The sequence below is a fragment of the Trichoderma aggressivum genome (assembly GCF_033847375.1).
Source record: "Trichoderma aggressivum f. europaeum strain CBS 100526 chromosome Unknown scaffold_032, whole genome shotgun sequence".
Taxonomy (NCBI): domain Eukaryota; kingdom Fungi; phylum Ascomycota; class Sordariomycetes; order Hypocreales; family Hypocreaceae; genus Trichoderma; species Trichoderma aggressivum.
In genome coordinates this window covers 55719-72520 of record NW_026946398.1, presented here as the reverse complement: position 1 = coordinate 72520, position 16802 = coordinate 55719, and the positions used below count along the sequence as shown (strand labels likewise).

Genomic DNA, 16802 nt, shown 5'->3' with positions numbered 1-16802 from the left:
GGCCACGACACGGAGCCTTTGCTGGAGGCTCTGCCACTAGCTATCACCCCCTGATAGCAATTCTTTTTTCTCTCTCACTGTTTCTCTTTCTCTCTCTCTTTTCTCGGCCGCCGAATCAAACTCGCAGACCAGACACCTGCGTAAACCCGCCAGCCGTCCCAAACGCCAGCCTCAGCACCATCCTCGTGCCCCTCCACCCCCCAAGAAGCTCCTCGACGATGGCGGTGAATCGCATCCGGGGCGCCTTTGCCGCGCCTCGGAAGGGAGAGACGTTTGAGCTGCGAGCCGGGCTGGTCTCTCAATATGCCTACGAGCGGAAGGAGTCCATCCAGAAGACCATCATGGCCATGACGCTGGGCAAGGATGTGTCCGCCTTGTTCCCCGACGTCCTCAAGAACATTGCGACGGCCGACCTGGACCAGAAGAAGCTGGTCTATCTCTACCTCATGTACGTCGCCGTGACATTTGCCGAACCAGATCTCCGGCGTCGGTGGCAATGCTAACGAGGGCATGTGTCCCCCTAGGAACTACGCAAAGACACACCCAGACCTCTGCATTCTCGCCGTCAACACGTTTGTGCAAGACTCGGAGGACCCGAACCCGCTGGTGCGAGCGCTGGCCATCCGCACAATGGGATGCATCAGAGTGGACAAGATGGTCGACTACATGGAGGAGCCGCTGAGGAAAACGCTGCGAGACGAGTCGCCCTACGTGCGCAAGACGGCCGCCATCTGCGTGGCCAAGCTTTTCGACCTGAACCCGGCAATGTGCATCGAGAACGGCTTCATCGAGACGCTCCAGGAGATGATTGGCGATCCGAACCCCATGGTGGTCGCAAACTCGGTCCAGGCGCTGTCGGAAATCAGCGAGACGGCCCCCGAGACGAGGGCGTTGCTCATCACTCCCGCCGTGCTGAAGAAGCTGCTCATGGCCATGAACGAATGCACTGAATGGGGTAGAATCACCATCTTGACCGTGCTTGCGGATTATGTCGCCCTCGATGTCAAGGAGTCGGAGCACATTTGCGAGAGGGTCATTCCACAGTTCCAGCACGTCAACCCTAGCGTGGTCTTGGCCGCTGTCAAGGTGGTCTTTATCCACATGAAGTCCATCAACCCGGAACTCGTGCGGTCGTACCTTAAGAAGATGGCGCCTCCTTTGGGTAAGTTTGTCGCTGCTGAGCCGTCAAGACAAGCTCGGTAGAAGTCAAGTGGGTTGCTGCGTTGCTAACACAAGCACAATAGTCACATTGGTCGCGTCTGCGCCCGAGGTCCAATATGTTGCCCTTAGAAACATCGATCTGCTCCTCCAAGCCAAGCCCGACATCCTCAGCAAGGAACTGCGAGTCTTCTTCTGCAAGTACAACGATCCGCCATACGTCAAGATGCAGAAGCTGGAAATCATGGTCAGGATAGCAAACGAGAAGAACTACGAGCAGCTCCTTTCCGAGCTGAAGGAGTACGCATTGGAGGTGGACATGGATTTCGTTCGCCGAGCCATCAAGGCCATCGGCCAGGTGGCCATCAAGATCGAGGACGCCAGTGCCAAGTGCGTCCAGGCGCTGGAAGACCTTCTCGCCACAAAGGTCAACTACGTGGTGCAGGAAGTTGTCGTGGTCATCAAGGACATTCTGCGAAAGTACCCCGGTTACGAGGGAGTGATTCCTTCACTGTGCGACTACATCGATGAGCTCGACGAGGCCAATGCTCGTGGATCCCTCATCTGGATCGTGGGAGAATACGCTGAAAAGATTAGCAATGCGGAGGAGATTCTCGAGGGCTTTGTGGACACCTTTTCAGAAGAGTTTACTCAGGTATGCTTCGAAAGCAGCCCACGTTTTGGAGTTGTAGGCTAACATTCACATGTAGACTCAACTGCAGATTCTGACAGCCGTTGTCAAGCTGTTCTTGAAGAAGCCCAGTGGAGCGCAGAGTCTTGTGCAAAAGGTATTGCAGGAGGCGACCACCAACAACGACAACCCCGATATCCGTGACAGAGCATACGTCTACTGGCGATTGCTATCAGGAGACCTGGAGGTGGCCAAGGTAAGAACACATTTCTGTTTGTCTATTATGGAGAGGCGCGCATGTACTGATATTCATCCCTCAAGAATATTGTTTTGTCACATAAGCCAACCATTTCAACAACAATGACAAGCCTGCCAAATGCGCTACTGGAGCAACTCTTGTCGGAGCTGTCGACCCTTGCATCGGTATACCACAAGCCTCCGGAAGCCTTTGTTGGCAAGGGCCGATTCGGCGCCGACGAGATCCAGCGAGCCGCCATTCAAGAACAGCGCCAGAACGCCGCGGAGAATCCCATCGCTGCCTCTGTGGCCGCGGCCGCCGCCAATGGCTCATCCTCCGTCTCGCAAAACAACATTGAAAACCTGCTCGACATCGACTTTGATGGCGCAGCACCGGCGTCTCAGGAGCAGACAAGCGCAACAGGAACCCCTGACCGAATGGCAAGCCCAGCCACGGGTGGTATGGCTGACATGATGAGCATGTTTGACGCCCCTTCGGCCAGTGATGCTCCTACCGCGACGCCGGCTGGTGGCATGAATGATTTAATGAACGGGTTCGAGGGGCTCAACTTTGGAGCGGCGAATGCAAGCCAGCCACTGCCGGCGGCGATGCAGCTTCACGGTGGTGGCTCTGAGCCTAAGAAGGATAGCGATGATCTTTTGGGTTTGTTGTAGATGCGCAATGGCTTTTGATAGGCGGAATGCGAGCGGGCTAAAATGGTAGAAGAAGAGCTTGGGAAAAGGCATTTTACGGGGGATGCCGAGATAGGGGGCTGTAAGGGGGTGGCTCATGTTGGGAAATATAGTTAATAAGTGATGCATATTTGATATCTCTGATATATATACAAGTTATGAAGATGTTTTTTTTTAAAACATCTGCCCTCCGTTTGGTCGTTTGGGGCAAACTTGCTTGATGTGGGAGAGCTATTTCCACGCCGATGTTATCCAAGCAAGCTCTTGGTCAGCCCTGCCTGGTGGATTGCCCATGAACATTACCTAGGCGAGTTATCTTCCATTCTTGGCGTCGTCTTGCTCGATGATGTATATCTCGGCGCACGTTTCGTTTCCACGGCCATGTCAATCCCGCAACATCCCTGATCCCCCTTTGGTATATTGAAATGATATTATTCCCCCTCTTCACTCTTCACTGGGACGTTCCCTCAACGTGTCCCCCCACCGTACCATCCAGCGACGGCGCCGCAGTGTCCTTCTCCTTCTCCCACTCCTGCGGCGTCTGGCACTTGGCCGTCCAAGCGTGGATGGCGGCGATTTCGTCCTTGAGCGCCGTGTTGACGAGGCGGTGCCGCTTAAGCGACTTGAGGTCCTGGAACTGGGGGGAGACGATCAGAGATGTGAATGCTTGGCCGCAGCCACCTGTGTGTATTTTTTTTTGTGTGAGCTTTTTGGGATTTGTAATATGGGTTGTTGGGGGTTTTGCGGTTACCGGACATGTCGGTGACTTCGACGTGGATTGCGCCGAGGCGCTGGGTGATGGCCTCGCGGAGGGAGGCTTCTGTTATTGACGCCATTGGGGGGGGGGTTAGGAGATGTAGGAAGAAGATCGTGTATGTTTGAGGGAAGAGGAGAGTGGAAGAAGAAGATCTGATTGATTAGATAGATCGTGGGGTTGGTGGCATGTGTACAGTGTGGTTCCGACAGTATCGTATGTAGTTTTGGTACGGTATGAGCTCATTGGGCAGAAGAAAAGAAGCTTAGCTGAGCTTTGGGGCTTCTTCATTGGAGGGGCTGCATAGGATCGATACGAGTCCCTGGAGATCGAACTATTTACACACCTGGAATCTAGACTCTGCATCTTTCATCATCTCCTTTTCTTTGCTGCGGGTTCTGAGCATCAGAATATTGACTTCAATGCTATTGGTCAGACGTCTTGATAGAGGTCTATCGTCGTCAGCACTCCGGTCAACGTCTTTTTGTCGTCTTTCAGTTTCGCGTCTTCCTCGTCTCGGCTTCTCTGCGGCTCGATCTTCGCCCCGGCACACGATTTCTACTTCCAGTTCGAGCAAACGACCTGATAGCAGCGCAATGGCGGAATACGCAGATGGTGTGGGCGCTTGGGGTGCGTGGCAGGTCGAGCCGTCCAAGTTTACGCAGCTCGTCGTCGACTCCATGAGGACGTTGTACGTTGTCTTGCCTTCTTCTTCACATGTCTTGCCTTTGGATGCGTAGTCAAAGGTGCTGCTGTTATGGACTGACAGTTGGTGATTGATTCGTTACAGATACCCCGAAGAGCTCGCCGATCGGAAATGGGACAATGTCGGACTGCTGCTTGGCAACTCCGAAAGCGATGCCAAGAAGCTCGAGCCGACAGTCATGGTGACAAACGACCTCACCTTTCAAGTCGCAGTGGATGCCATTGGCCAGGGCGTCAGTGTCATTGTCAGCTACCGTATGTTATTAGACTACTGCCTTGTCCCAATTCGTTGTCTAGCTACTGATTTGGCCCCGGTGTCTACCATCCAGATCCCTTCATCTTTTCCGGCCTCAAGTCGGTCACGAATAGCGACCCCCAACAAGCTACACTCCTGCAGCTGTCCAAGGCTGGCGTTGCCGTCTACTGCCCGCACACGGCCGTGGATGCTGCTCCCAAGGGCCTCAACACTTGGCTCGCCGACATCGTTGCCGGACCCCATAAACACACCCCGTCCGTTGCCATTCCTTGCGCCACGGCCCCCGAATCGGACCCTCCAGCTGGATATGGCAAGATAGGGCACTTCGAAGACGGCGCTCCCGTGTCCCTGGCGGAGATTATCAAGAGACTTGCTCTCAAGCTTGGAGGCCTCAAGCACATCATGATTGCCTCCCCCGTCGGCTCCGACATCAAGACTGCCAAGGTGCGCAGCTTTGGTGTTTGCGCAGGCAGCGGATACGATGTTCTCAAGTCGGCCGACGTGGATCTGCTCGTCATGGGTGAGACGAGCCATCACTCTGCTCTGAGAGCCATCCAGCAAGGCAGAACCCTCATCCAAGTATTCCACAGCAACTCGGAAAGAGGCTACCTCCGAGAGGTGTTGAAGCCCAGCTTGGAAAAGCTGCTCAAGGAGGCCGAGCCCAAGGCTGAAGTGATATTGAGCGAGTATGATGCGGATCCGTTCAAGATACTGGACGTGAGTACCTTGCAGGAGGCCTGAGGGGCGTGTCATACGGCGTCAGGTATATTGGACCCGTTGCGTATAAACAAAGGCCGGGCGTTCATTGCTTCAGAGCAGGCTGTGTGTTGGAATGCAATGGGCCGTACCGCCCATCTCTTGACACCATCTCATCGGGTGCCGGTGATCTATTCCGTGTCACGGCAATGACCGCATCGCCTTGGTCAATGCATGTCTGCACGTCGTCCCCGCCCAGTCCCTTCTGCTTCCAAGCTTCCAGCAGCTTTCTCGGCATGTCCCACTGTCTCCTGGCCTCTTCGAGTCTGCCTTCCTTTACAAGTGCCTGTAGCCTCTCTGGAGTCGCCAGAACCTCAATGGCCAGCTGCCTCGTGCGGTGGCGGCGTTGCTGGACTTCCCGTGCTTTGCCCTCGTCCGAGTCCGGCGGCGGTACTGATTTTCGTACTGATTCTTGTATGGCGGAAGCCTGGCTGTAGATGTGGGCAATGGCCGGATCGAGTGTTGTGGCCATGGGATTCAGGGGATCCATATTGGCTCGCATCTGAATTGGTTAGCTGCTGCAATGCCCTATTTCATAACCCAATTTCCACGCTGGGCCTTGGTGGTACATACCTTTCGAATCGTCTCCGTTGCTGTGATGAGCTTGCTGTAGTTGTCGTACACAAGAGCCTTCTTCTCTGCATCCAAAGCCCTGACTTCACCCAGCACTCTTGTGTACAGCTTCAACAGCTCCTGCAATGTGCTCTCGGCCACAGTCTTTTGGAGGTACTCATCGAGATTGAAGTCGGGCGCGTCGATCTCGCTGGCAGGAACCTCCGAGTCGGGGACCTCAATGATGCGTGGCGTTGAAGGCGACGAGGCCGAAGCGGCGGCAGCCCGGAGATTGTAGTACTCGCGCAGAGCGGCACGGTTGTTGGACCGCTTGGAGCCGGTTGCGGGCTGGGATGCGGAGAGGACGGGGGACGTGACGGCGGAGCGGGAGACGTCGGAGGAGGGCCGGGCGGAAGAGGTGGGGGTGCCGGAGGGGGTGCGGCGGAGCGGAGCGGGAGGATTGCGGGAGGAGGCGATGGTGGACATTGTGAGGGTTGAAGAAGGGAATGGTGAGGTTGGAGATGTGAGGTTGGAGGTTGAGACGAGACGAGGTGAGGCTGGATGGTTTTGTCAGGGTGACCAGACAGCAACCGGCACAGCCTTGTAAGCTGGAGCTGATGCACTAAAATATAGCGCCCCTGGTCCCCTAAACCTTATCGCCAATCAACCTCCAGGTACGTCATTTAGCTAAGAAAAATAGCTGGGCTCTACTAATAATGTCCAAATATGAAAGTCTTGATAGCTTCAACCTCCAGCTTCGCCACACTCACAATCACAACCCCCCAAGATAACACAACAATGGACCTCATCCCACAACTCCGAAGAGCAATCCTCGCCCAGTCCCTCCCCCCACCATCACAGACCCTCCTCACAACACTCACATCCCGCTCTCCCCCGCCGCCAATCCCGTCTCTCCTCGCAACCGCCAAAGCCCGCCTCCTCGCCTCCGACCTGACAAACCCATCCGGCACCGTCGTCGACCCTTCGATGCCCGTGTTCCCACCAACCCTCGATTCGGCCACCGTCCAAGAATCCACAATCTCGCAAAACACGCACGTCCAGGTCCTCGACATTGAGAATCTGAGTCTGAGCCGCTGGGAACAGGTCGAGGAGCTCGAGGCCATTGAGCGAGGCGAACGGACGCGCGGACGACAAGTCATCAGGGTAACTGACGAGGAAAACGGCGAGGCTGACGGGTCTGCGGAACAGACGCAGGCTTCTCGAGCTGGTGCCGCGGCTTCGGGCGTAGCGAATGCCGTGCATAGGTTGGTGCTGCAGGATGGACGCGGCAAGAAGGTGTTTGCGGTGGAATTGAAGCGCATCGGCGGAATCGGGATAGGCAAGACGTACATTGGCGAGAAGATTCTGCTCAGGGCCGGCGCGGTGGTGGCGAGGGGGACGGTGTTGCTGACGCCGGAGACGTGCACGCTGCTTGGAGGCAAGATTGATGCCTGGCACGAGGCGTGGATGGAGGGAAGGTTGGCAAGGCTGAGAGAGAGTGTGGGAGCGGACCGGCCGCAGTGAGGAAGTGAGGTTTTTGGATTTTGGATCTGGGAGATTGGAATTGCTTTCTGTGATACCCCCTATATATTTCTATTCGACCGCATATTCTTCTTTCGTGGACGGTAAGTCGTTTCGTATAACCGTCGTGTTCCTCCGTCAGAGTGAATAGCCATCTCTTTTTGTCATGTTCACATACAACAAGTCATGATACATCACTCTCATCATATACCCTCAACACTAATCTCAAGAGCATTCCACCCAGACCCCTCCCACGGCGCCAAAAACGCTGCTCTCTGCGCGTCCGCCACTCTGCCCGTCCCAGCATACGCCCTGGCCAAGTCCTGCGCTTCCAAAGTTCCTCGCGGCGGAATGCCCCTCGCGGCGACCTTGAGCGACATCTCAGCCGCGTAATCACCGTCTTCGGCCGTCGTCTCAGCAAGCGATGACCAGCCGTGCGGGAGGTTGGGATAGAGCATGATGTCTGTCTGGACTTGCGAGACCATATCCTGCTCCGTCTTTCCGTCTCCGAGAGAGGCAACTGCCCTCAAGACTTGGCCGATGCGAGACTGTTCCGCTGCCGTCACCTTGTCGTTTGTGCGGAGGCCTTGGAGCTCTTCTACCACGGCTTCCAAGCTTGCCTCGTCTTGGTCGAGAAGGGCAATGACTCCTAGGAGTAGCACGCTTTGCACATGGTCGGGATGCTTTTCAATAACCTCAAACAGGGCACCGCGAGCCTTTTCCCTTGCGCTCTCTGTGCCTTGAGCCCACAGAACCTGGGCGAGCAAGCACGTCGCATCAGGGTTGTTGTCAGATTCCTCCAACGCCGACTCGAAGCACTTCTCTGCCTCATCATACGTCTTCAGGTAATACTGCGCAAGCCCCACAGTCAAGTGTGCCGACAATCGAGCCTTTTTGCGCTGCTCGCTCGTCAGCTCATTCTCGCTCTCCTCGCCGCTCAACCCCAATGCCATTTCTCCGCACTCGACGGCTTGTTCGTAGGATCCAGAGGCAAGGTATGCCCGTGCAAGATCTGTTCGTGCCAGAGTGAACCGCGCAAGGTCATCAGCGGACTCGGTCCTTTCGTAATCGGCTTCGAGCTTTTCGCATATTTTCTCTAGAGTCTCGACCGCACGAGGGCTTTCGCCAGTGCGCTCTTGCAAAAGAGTTTTGAGATGAACAAACGCCAAATCATCAGGGCGTAGGCTCTGGACTTGGTTAACAGCAAACAGAGGCTGGATGAGTGATGCCACGTTCAGGTTGAGCGGAGCCGTCAAGATGTGATCGAAGAGCGAAGACGAATAATGACGGCGTGCAGGCAGCGATGACGATTCGGATATTTCCATAGCATGCGTAAAAAGACCCCTGGCCTCCTTTGCCTCGCCAAACAAGAGCGCCACAAAGCCTTGGCCGAGCCATGCGTGCGCATAATCCGGATCGTTTGACTGAGCCCTCGTGAAGTTCTCATTGGCAAGCTTAAAGTCCCCTGCTAGCAATGCCAAAGTCCCCAGATTTGTCCACGCCACTGGGCTGCGCTCATTCAAGTGCAAGCTTCTGACATAGGCATGTTGGGCTATGGCAGGATTGATGTCGCTGGTCACTACGCCCAGGGCATTCCAGAAATCCGCATTGCCGGCTTCCAGTTCAATAGCTCGTTTGAATGCCCTGACAGCAGCCCTGATGTATCGATTCGGCTTTTTCCGCAGCTGTGATGGCAGGCAGGTATGGGCACGGTATTCAGCCCATCCCAGGTTATAGTACGCAACGGCTTGTGCGTGAATATCATTGGCCGATACGTGGATGGCCTGCTTGTAACTCAAAATCGTTGCGTGTAGACACGTAGCAATCTCAATGCCAAAATGCTCGTCTGTTATGACTTTTTGGTAAACGGCATCGGTGCCAACGTTGTCAACATTAGCGAGGATATCGAAAGCCTCTTGTGGTCGAGACTCCAGAAGAGGCTTGATAGAGTGGATAGGAAAATCCGCAGTTCGGCTCTGGACCTGCGTAAATATAGAACAAGCCTCAGCAATGCTTTTCCAAAAATTAAAAGTCTCCAACACACTGCCACTCCGCTGTGTCGCAAAGTTGATGGTATCTACGGCAAGATGAACCGCCTTTCCAAACAGGCCCCTATCCACGCTTGTAACGGCACTGTCGACCATGGTTTGCATCAATGCGAGAATCACCCCCTCTTCCTCAGCATGTGTCTCCAACACTGTCTGGTAGAGTGTGATGGCCTCGTCAAACTCGCCCAGTTCCCGCTTGATGTTGGCCAGCATGTAGTTGGTGAACCAGGTGTCTCCAGACGCATCCACCTTGGAGTCTTCTTCCAGTTTCTTTGCGTTGAGGATGGCTTTCGTCGCCGCAATGTACCGTCCAGAGCTGTGGTAGCTTTCGCCGAGTCCGACCCAGGAGTGATAGTCATTGGGGGTGATTCTGAGGGCTGCTTGGAACGACACGATAGACTTGTGAAAGTCTTGCTTGTTCAACTCAGCAACACCTAGGGCCGCAAAAGGCCAGCTGATTCCCTTTCGTTTCGACCCGGGTGGAGGTTTCACCTTGCCAGAGTCAACGATGCGCTGAGCAACCAGTTCCACCCGATCCCAATCTCCATCATCCGCAAAAGATCGGGCTAAGCGTTCGGCCGCCGTCACTTCTGAGGATGACAGCTCCAGAGCCTTTGTAAAGCATCGTCGCGATCGCTTCTTATCTGACGCGTAGTCGGCGTAAAAGATACCCAGGCTGGTATACGTCGGGGCATGATTCAAGGAATTGTTCAGAGCCTTGAGCCAATAGGCATAAGCACATTCGCCCTTCTTCCGCTTTCGAGATTGCCTACCCGTGTCCAGGTTCCAAATGCACATTCCGATGCGATACTGAGTATCGGCCAGGAGCTCCTTGGAAGCATCACCTTGCTCTTCCAAAGGCCCCAGACACTCCTGCAGTTCACCCAGCGCTGTTTGCCAGTCTCCTCTAAGAGCTTTGACCCAGGCAGCTTCGGACTTGACGCGAAGATTGGAAGCATCTCGAGCCAATGCGCGAGTAAGGAAATCGATAGCCTCTTCGTAATCTTCCTCCTCCTCAAAGATGAGGCCGACGCCAATCATGGCAGGAGTTGAAGACTTGTCGTGCTCGAGAACTTTGTCAAACAGGCGCTTGGCTTCCTGGTGATGTCTCGGAGATTGGTAGTAGATGAGCGCTGTCGCAAGCGAGATGGAATAGGCATCTTCTGTGTTTTCGTACGACAAGCCAATCTTTGGTTTCTGTCTGGCAAGGAATGGGACAGCCTTTCGCATTAATTCCACTGTACTCTCATATTCTCCGAACCGTAGAAGATACTGCCCGACTAATCTGTATCCAAAGACAGATTCGGAACTTGCAATACCATCAGTCATCATAATCAACCGGTCTTCTTCAGTCAGTGGGACCACAAAGGTTGGTGCGCCACCATCTTCGTCGTCACTATCGTCAGAGGTTTCCGTCTCAGCGGAGGAAGCCTTTCTCGATTCTTCTGCTGCGGGTGCAGCGAAAGGAGAAGAGCTGCTTGTTAAGAACCCAGTGATGATCTTGTATAGATCGCTTTCCGGGAAGAAGTTGCAGTAATTTCTTAGAAGCTCCGCGTCGTAATCGCGGATTTCTTTCTTGTCTTGCCAGTTAATGGCGATATCCCAGGCTAGTCGGAAGGGATGTCTGATGATGACCATGTCATTTGCCAGTCCAAGAACCTTCTGCTGCTCCTCCGTCTTTTCCGGTCCTGCTGGCAACACAAGGAGACGATCATGGCAGTATTGGATCAGTTTCTCTTCATAACTTCTCCTTACATCATCATCGGTAGTCCAGTTGATGAGCTCCCGGTAAAGGTGCTCCAGCTTGCTGCCGCCGTAGATTTCTCTCTTCACCTCGAGGGTGACCTCGGTCAATGTCGCGCCCAGCCTCGTTCGTCGCTCTCCAATGAGCGTGTTGATGGCCTTTTTCTCATATGTCTCGATAATATGAGTGATGGTTTCGTAAGTCTTGGAGGGATGGGGAAAGTAGCCTTCCAGAATTGAGTATAGAGGGCTCTCGGGCAATCTGATCCACAAGGCATCGGCATACTGTAGCTGATCCCCGTGGACTCGTGCAAAGTCGACGAATTTATCGACGGCTTCTTGGCACTTGTACAATTCCTCCGCCTGATGGAAGATGGGGGCTAGATGGACGATTGCTGTTTGATACTCGCGCAGCTTCCTAGCAGCCTGTTTCTCATACAGCTTGATGAGACCCTGCCAGGCCTGTGCATCTTGTGGACGCAGCTGAGTTGCCGATTGGTAGACAGCTTCAGCCTCATCCGGTCGGTTCTTCTTATCCAACGCAAAAGCCAAGAAAATATGACTGAGGGGTCAGTTTTTGGGCACATGAGGGTCCAGCCTTGAATGCAGAATAGCCAACGTACCCCTGGTAGTTGTTGGGCTCCTTTTTCAAAAAGTCCCGAGTCCTTTCAATGACATCGTCAAACTTTTGCTGGCGCACCGCATCGGCGATGCCTTTGAGCGTCGCCTTGCTGGACATGATGCCCGATGTTCAGTCTTCAGCAAGCTCTAGAGGGGAAACGAATCGTGCACAAAGAATGGAGTCGAATCAGAAAGAAACACAAAACAAAGAATCAACTGTAAAATCACACGGCCTGGGATCTCATGGCAGATGATGTGTCTGCCTTTGGAGATTCTTCAAGCCAAGACTCCCATGTCTGAAAGCTCGAGCGAGTGTATGATGATGATGATGATGATGATGAAATTACTGGCTCTGTTTCAATGTTGATGCAACAGCTATCGCGGGTGCTGTGGTGCCTTGGCCGAGGATTTGCCGGTTGCGCCTACCAAGGTCCTCTTCATCTGTCCCTTTGACAAGATCATTTTAACATCAACATCAACATCAGTGTGGCATCAATTCTTGAGCAAAAGTACAATTCATCAAAATCAATTGTGTTATCTCTACCTAGGTACGCTGCTATTATAGTTCTAGGGCGAGCTGCTCTCGGGCAGAAACAAGCGGTACGTGATGCTACTTCCACAGCGGCTAGCAACCCTTCATCTTATCATTACCTCCTAAGGTACGCCAGCAGTATCAGAACATGAAGCAAAATACCATATCAAGGAACAATTCCCACTGTTCTCTTGGGGATACAAATACCCAACTGATTTCATAACTTACATTAGCCTAACAAATATCACAATTCAGCTGCACTTCTGGACGTTTATGGCCAGTGACATCGAATAAGTGGGCTGCAGCAAACAAACAACCAGATACTTCTTTCGTGATCAATCCACCACAAAGCAAAAAAGGCCAAGAGGACGCCTTGCCACCAATTAATATAGTAGGCGGTCAATCATTCCTTGTCAACGTGCCAGGTATAAAGCAAGCCTCGGATTGTGGGGAGCCAACGAGAATGAAGCTATAAAGGTTGCCTATCGAGACAGCCATCAGCAAGGCTGGGGTTTTCTGGGTCTGTACAACCTCAAGAGACCTTGAACGACTCAGTTTTTGTCGCTCGGCTCCCTTATTCAGCCCAAAATCACTTGGCACCAGTCCCATTGCAAATTGCAGGTGCCGCAGCCTCGTTTTTATGTCATCTTGGACAGGGATTTGCTTCCAGAAAAGCCACATTGGGCTAAATAAAGAGATCGTCCCCTTAGCTCCAACAGCGCAGAGACCATTGTTCCCATGTTGTGGCTGCTTCCTTTGAAACTCGAATGTCGCTAGTTTCTTCCAGCTCTATGAATGGCATCGTGAAATGTCGGTGCCTTATCCAAGCGAGGGCCTCATACGCCTTGCGTGGCGGTTTGTGTAATCAAGCCTCAGATAGCCAAGGATGTGAATCCCAGTGTACGAGTACGCATTCGTCTCATCACATTATCCGTGCGTATAAACAAGTGAGCTGCTATTGTAGATAGGAATGCCAGAATATAAGGCGCCCGGTCTTCTAGGTGACTCGAGCGTCCTATTGTTGTTGCGACTTATACCCGCCAATGTCGCGAACCTGCATTTTCCCCTTGTTCTTGATATAATCTCTCATGAGTCGGGATCATTGCTGTTGTTTCATCAAGTCGGTGTAATTGGCGTTTCCAGCATCCGCGATGGCTTCGTCGGGTCGAAATACAGGCGCCTCGGCTCGCAATGAAAGCCAATACTCGGCTGCAACTCGAGGCAGACGCCCTAATGGCAATGCTATTATCGAAAACCCTCTAGGTATGTATGATTTCGAAAATAATATGAAAAAAAAAAAAAAAAAAACTTGAATAGATATTTGACAGAAGTTGACGGGACTAGTCCATCTCACGGACGAAGAATTGCAGAGGGATGTTCAGTCCTTTGTCGAGAACCATCTGCCATCCGTCGCATACGAGAACCTTTTACGTGCCGCTCGAGTCGCAAAAGACATTCGCATATACGATGAGGTTGCAAGACAAAAGGGATACCACTTTGAATCCGGCCTGCCGGTACAGTTGACGACGGAGGAGAAACATGCCCTGCGTCGAGAAAGAGACGTTCCTTTCAGTGAGAAGGGCATGCGGATTGTTATCCTCACAGTTTCCATCGCCGCACTGCTGCAAGGTGGGAATACATCTTTCTTCAGTTCTCTCTCCCTCCTCTAATTCCTTCTTCTCGCAACAGGCTTTGTTCAATCGTCTTTTAACGGCGCTTCTCTGTATAAAGAAGAATGGGGGCTCAAAGAACACATTAAACCCTCCAGTGTGGATAATTGGAAGTTTGGGGCTACCAACGCAATACCGTTCTTTGTTGCCGCATTGGTTGGCTGCCCTCTCTCGCTGCCGATCAATTATTGGTTTGGCAGACGCGGAGGCATCTGCGTCGCTGCGTTCCTCATTCTCGCAGGCTCTATTGGTGCTGCTTTTGCAAAGACCTGGTATCAACTGTTCGGAATCCGGATCATCAATGGCATCGGTATGTCTGACCAAAGAAAGTCTGTTCACGGCTAAACACTAATGGATGAGTAGGAATGGGAATCAAGGCCGTCAGCACGCCAATTCTTGCCGGAGAGACTGCTGTCGGATTCTGGCGTGGATCTGCCATTCTAGCCTGGCAACTATGGTAAGACAACACGCAAGGATATCGGGTCGATACCGTCAGTTAACATAGAAGAAAAGGGTCGCATTCGGTATCATGCTTGGCTTTGCTTTCAACCTCATCTTCACAAGAGCTCCTTCAGACGCGACGACACTAGCACTCATCAACGCATCACCCACGGTGCCGAGTCTAGCACTCTTTATAATCGCCATGTTTTTCTGTCCAGAGTCCCCTCGGTACCATCTTACAAAGGGGCCCAACTACGACGTTCAAAAGGCATATACGTGCATGACGAGGATCCGAAATACAGAGGTTTGTCATTCTTTGGCTCTTCTTTAAATGGACCTGATAGAGTTAACGCGATGGCAGCTGCAAGCATTACGAGACATATATCTTGTGTATAAATCGCTCGAGCAACAAGCTATGGGATTGGGAGATCTGGACGCGCATGCCTTCCGATCCCCGGGATTCATATGGGTTATGCGAGACTTTTTGAGACAATACATGCAGCTATTCCAACAAAGACGCCTGTATAATGCTCTCATCTCTACTTCGACAGTCAATCTAGCCCAGCAACTCTGCGGAAGTAAGTCAAACAAAGGATTTCCCCCAATGCTGCAGGCTCTAACAAAGTTTCAGTCAATGTTCTGGCCTTTTATTCAGGTAAAGCATAAGTGATGTAAACAGATTTGGCTCCAAGCTCATTAAAATTAGGAACCCTCTTCGCTGGTGCCAATGGCACTGATGATCAACGCTCAAAAATCATCCCAATGGCATACAGTCTAGGCTTTGGTAAATACATTCCCAGTTGTCAGATTCCCATCTACTTGTAGTACGAGATGCTAACCACTCAATGAATAGGAGCAATCAATTTTCTGTGTGGACTGCCTGCTGTGAGAAGTATTGATACGCTTGGTAGGCGAAAGTGGCTTTTGGGAACGTTGCCTCTCACGGCCTTGTTCATGCTCGCTGCCGCTCTATCGTGCACTATTTCGACTGAGAGTATCAGAATAGGGGTTGCTGCCTTTTTCTTATACGGTATGAGTGATGGACCCCCAATCGTCTGTGAATTTTGATCTAATCTCCACGTAGTCTTCGCAGCTGTATATTCTCCAGGTCTTGGCCCGATCCCGTTTACGCTTGCTTCAGAGAGCTTCCCTCTATCTCATAGAGAAGCGGTAGGTTATCGAGCCAACCCTCCAAATTCTTCAACCATCCTAATTTGTATCAGGGTGCTTCTTGGGCTATTGCAATCAACTTGGGCTTTGCCGGCATCTTGTCCATCGCCTATCCCAGGTAAGTGACGATACAAACCATTACATACATATACCTAGGCCATCGTAGGCTAATGGCCGCAAAGTGTGAATGCAGGTCTTAAAGCAATCGGAGCCTTGGGCCTCTTCTCTGGCCTCAACATCGTCGCTTTAGTCATGGTCTTCTTGCTGGTAGAAGAGACAAAGCGTCACACTCTCGAGGAGTTGGACCACATCTTTGTCGTTTCCAAGAGAAAGTTTATGCGTTTCCAGGTATTCGAATATCTGCCCTGGCTTATCCAACGATACATCCTCGGAAGCCCAAAGCCCCGACCAGAGCTCTATGAGGACTTGATCTGGGGCCCTTCGGAGGGCGAAGACCTGGCACCGTTTCGAGCTGCCCATTTCCTAGGGCGCGATACAGGTACTCAGCTATCAATTGCCGAGCCAGTAGAAATGGGCCAAGGCCGGGCGAGTGATTTTTCTCGGGAAGAGTTGCGGTTTGGAGTATATCAGCCCAGAGCGAGTCAGTCTGCAACAGACCAGAGTTATGCTCAGGGGATGCAGGCAACAAACAATGATGGGCCGGTGGGTATTGGTTATTGATGATGAAGGAGACGAGTTGCGATGAAGAGATGGCTTGGCTCTGACGAATTGTATAATGTTTGCTTGGGTTTCTTTTGATCTGGCTATGTATAATGAGGATGGTTTTGTCTTGCGTTGTGTATATGTATGTATTTATTACACGGATACCTAACCAACTATTCAATATTGTTAATTGACGATTGGTTTATATGGATATGTCCAGTGGTGCTTTACCCTGCAGTCCAGATGGTTATGAGGAGAGATCCGTACATGTAAGTTACCTAGTAGTAGGTTAATGTGTATCTCAGCGACTGTGGATGTAATGTCTCAACATTAGCTGGTTGAGCCATCTACGCGTATTCAGCTCTATCCATCAATTGATACACGGCACATCATCTTCATGTTCGTATTCGCAATCGCGTTGCCACCCGGATCTGCCGAATTGGAGAAATCGGGGAAACAGAAACAGAGATCGAGAGTCCCTAAACCGCTGTGGGGTTCGCCGTTTGCCGGTTTAGGCTCTAGCTGTGGCGACCGTGAGACCGCTATCCGCCAGTGGGGCAATGGGGTTTCCGGTAACTGAATCTTGTCTGGTGACATGCTCTACCAATCTACCTTGACAAACAAACCGTCTTCCGTCATCAACTCATCACC

General features: G+C 52.2%; 7 protein-coding genes across 7 annotated transcripts; 4 read left to right on the top strand and 3 right to left on the bottom strand.

Annotated features, from left to right (window-relative positions):
- Positions 1 to 218: 218 nt before the first annotated feature.
- On the top strand, positions 219 to 2701 carry Triagg1_7318 (uncharacterized protein; the record flags this gene model as incomplete). Its single annotated transcript, XM_062902041.1, has 5 exons — positions 219 to 448; positions 525 to 1162; positions 1245 to 1813; positions 1869 to 2045; positions 2111 to 2701. 5 exons carry the CDS (start codon positions 219 to 221, stop codon positions 2699 to 2701), a joined length of 2205 nt encoding a protein of 734 aa, XP_062753636.1.
- A 469-nt stretch (positions 2702 to 3170) lies between these two features.
- Positions 3171 to 3555, bottom strand: Triagg1_7317 (uncharacterized protein; the record flags this gene model as incomplete). Its single annotated transcript, XM_062902039.1, has 2 exons — positions 3171 to 3400; positions 3471 to 3555. 2 exons carry the CDS (start codon positions 3553 to 3555, stop codon positions 3171 to 3173), a joined length of 315 nt encoding a protein of 104 aa, XP_062753635.1.
- Positions 3556 to 4069: 514 nt separating this feature from the next.
- Positions 4070 to 5175, top strand: Triagg1_7316 (uncharacterized protein; the record flags this gene model as incomplete). Its single annotated transcript, XM_062902038.1, has 3 exons — positions 4070 to 4164; positions 4264 to 4433; positions 4508 to 5175. 3 exons carry the CDS (start codon positions 4070 to 4072, stop codon positions 5173 to 5175), a joined length of 933 nt encoding a protein of 310 aa, XP_062753634.1.
- A 61-nt stretch (positions 5176 to 5236) lies between these two features.
- Triagg1_7315 (uncharacterized protein) lies at positions 5237 to 6228 on the bottom strand (the record flags this gene model as incomplete). Its single annotated transcript, XM_062902037.1, has 2 exons — positions 5237 to 5692; positions 5764 to 6228. The coding sequence occupies 2 exons, from the start codon at positions 6226 to 6228 to the stop codon at positions 5237 to 5239; spliced, it is 921 nt and encodes a 306-aa protein (XP_062753633.1).
- A 312-nt stretch (positions 6229 to 6540) lies between these two features.
- Triagg1_7314 (uncharacterized protein) lies at positions 6541 to 7266 on the top strand (the record flags this gene model as incomplete). The annotated part of the gene is made up of 1 exon (XM_062902036.1): positions 6541 to 7266. The coding sequence occupies one exon, from the start codon at positions 6541 to 6543 to the stop codon at positions 7264 to 7266; it is 726 nt and encodes a 241-aa protein (XP_062753632.1).
- A 200-nt stretch (positions 7267 to 7466) lies between these two features.
- Triagg1_7313 (uncharacterized protein) lies at positions 7467 to 11793 on the bottom strand (the record flags this gene model as incomplete). The annotated part of the gene is made up of 2 exons (XM_062902035.1): positions 7467 to 11616; positions 11678 to 11793. 2 exons carry the CDS (start codon positions 11791 to 11793, stop codon positions 7467 to 7469), a joined length of 4266 nt encoding a protein of 1421 aa, XP_062753631.1.
- A 1565-nt stretch (positions 11794 to 13358) lies between these two features.
- Triagg1_7312 (uncharacterized protein) lies at positions 13359 to 16731 on the top strand (the record flags this gene model as incomplete). The annotated part of the gene is made up of 13 exons (XM_062902034.1): positions 13359 to 13470; positions 13552 to 13836; positions 13897 to 14187; positions 14241 to 14334; positions 14391 to 14622; positions 14680 to 14896; positions 14950 to 14973; positions 15025 to 15102; positions 15172 to 15348; positions 15403 to 15488; positions 15542 to 15606; positions 15671 to 16151; positions 16486 to 16731. 13 exons carry the CDS (start codon positions 13359 to 13361, stop codon positions 16729 to 16731), a joined length of 2388 nt encoding a protein of 795 aa, XP_062753630.1.
- Positions 16732 to 16802: the final 71 nt, after the last annotated feature.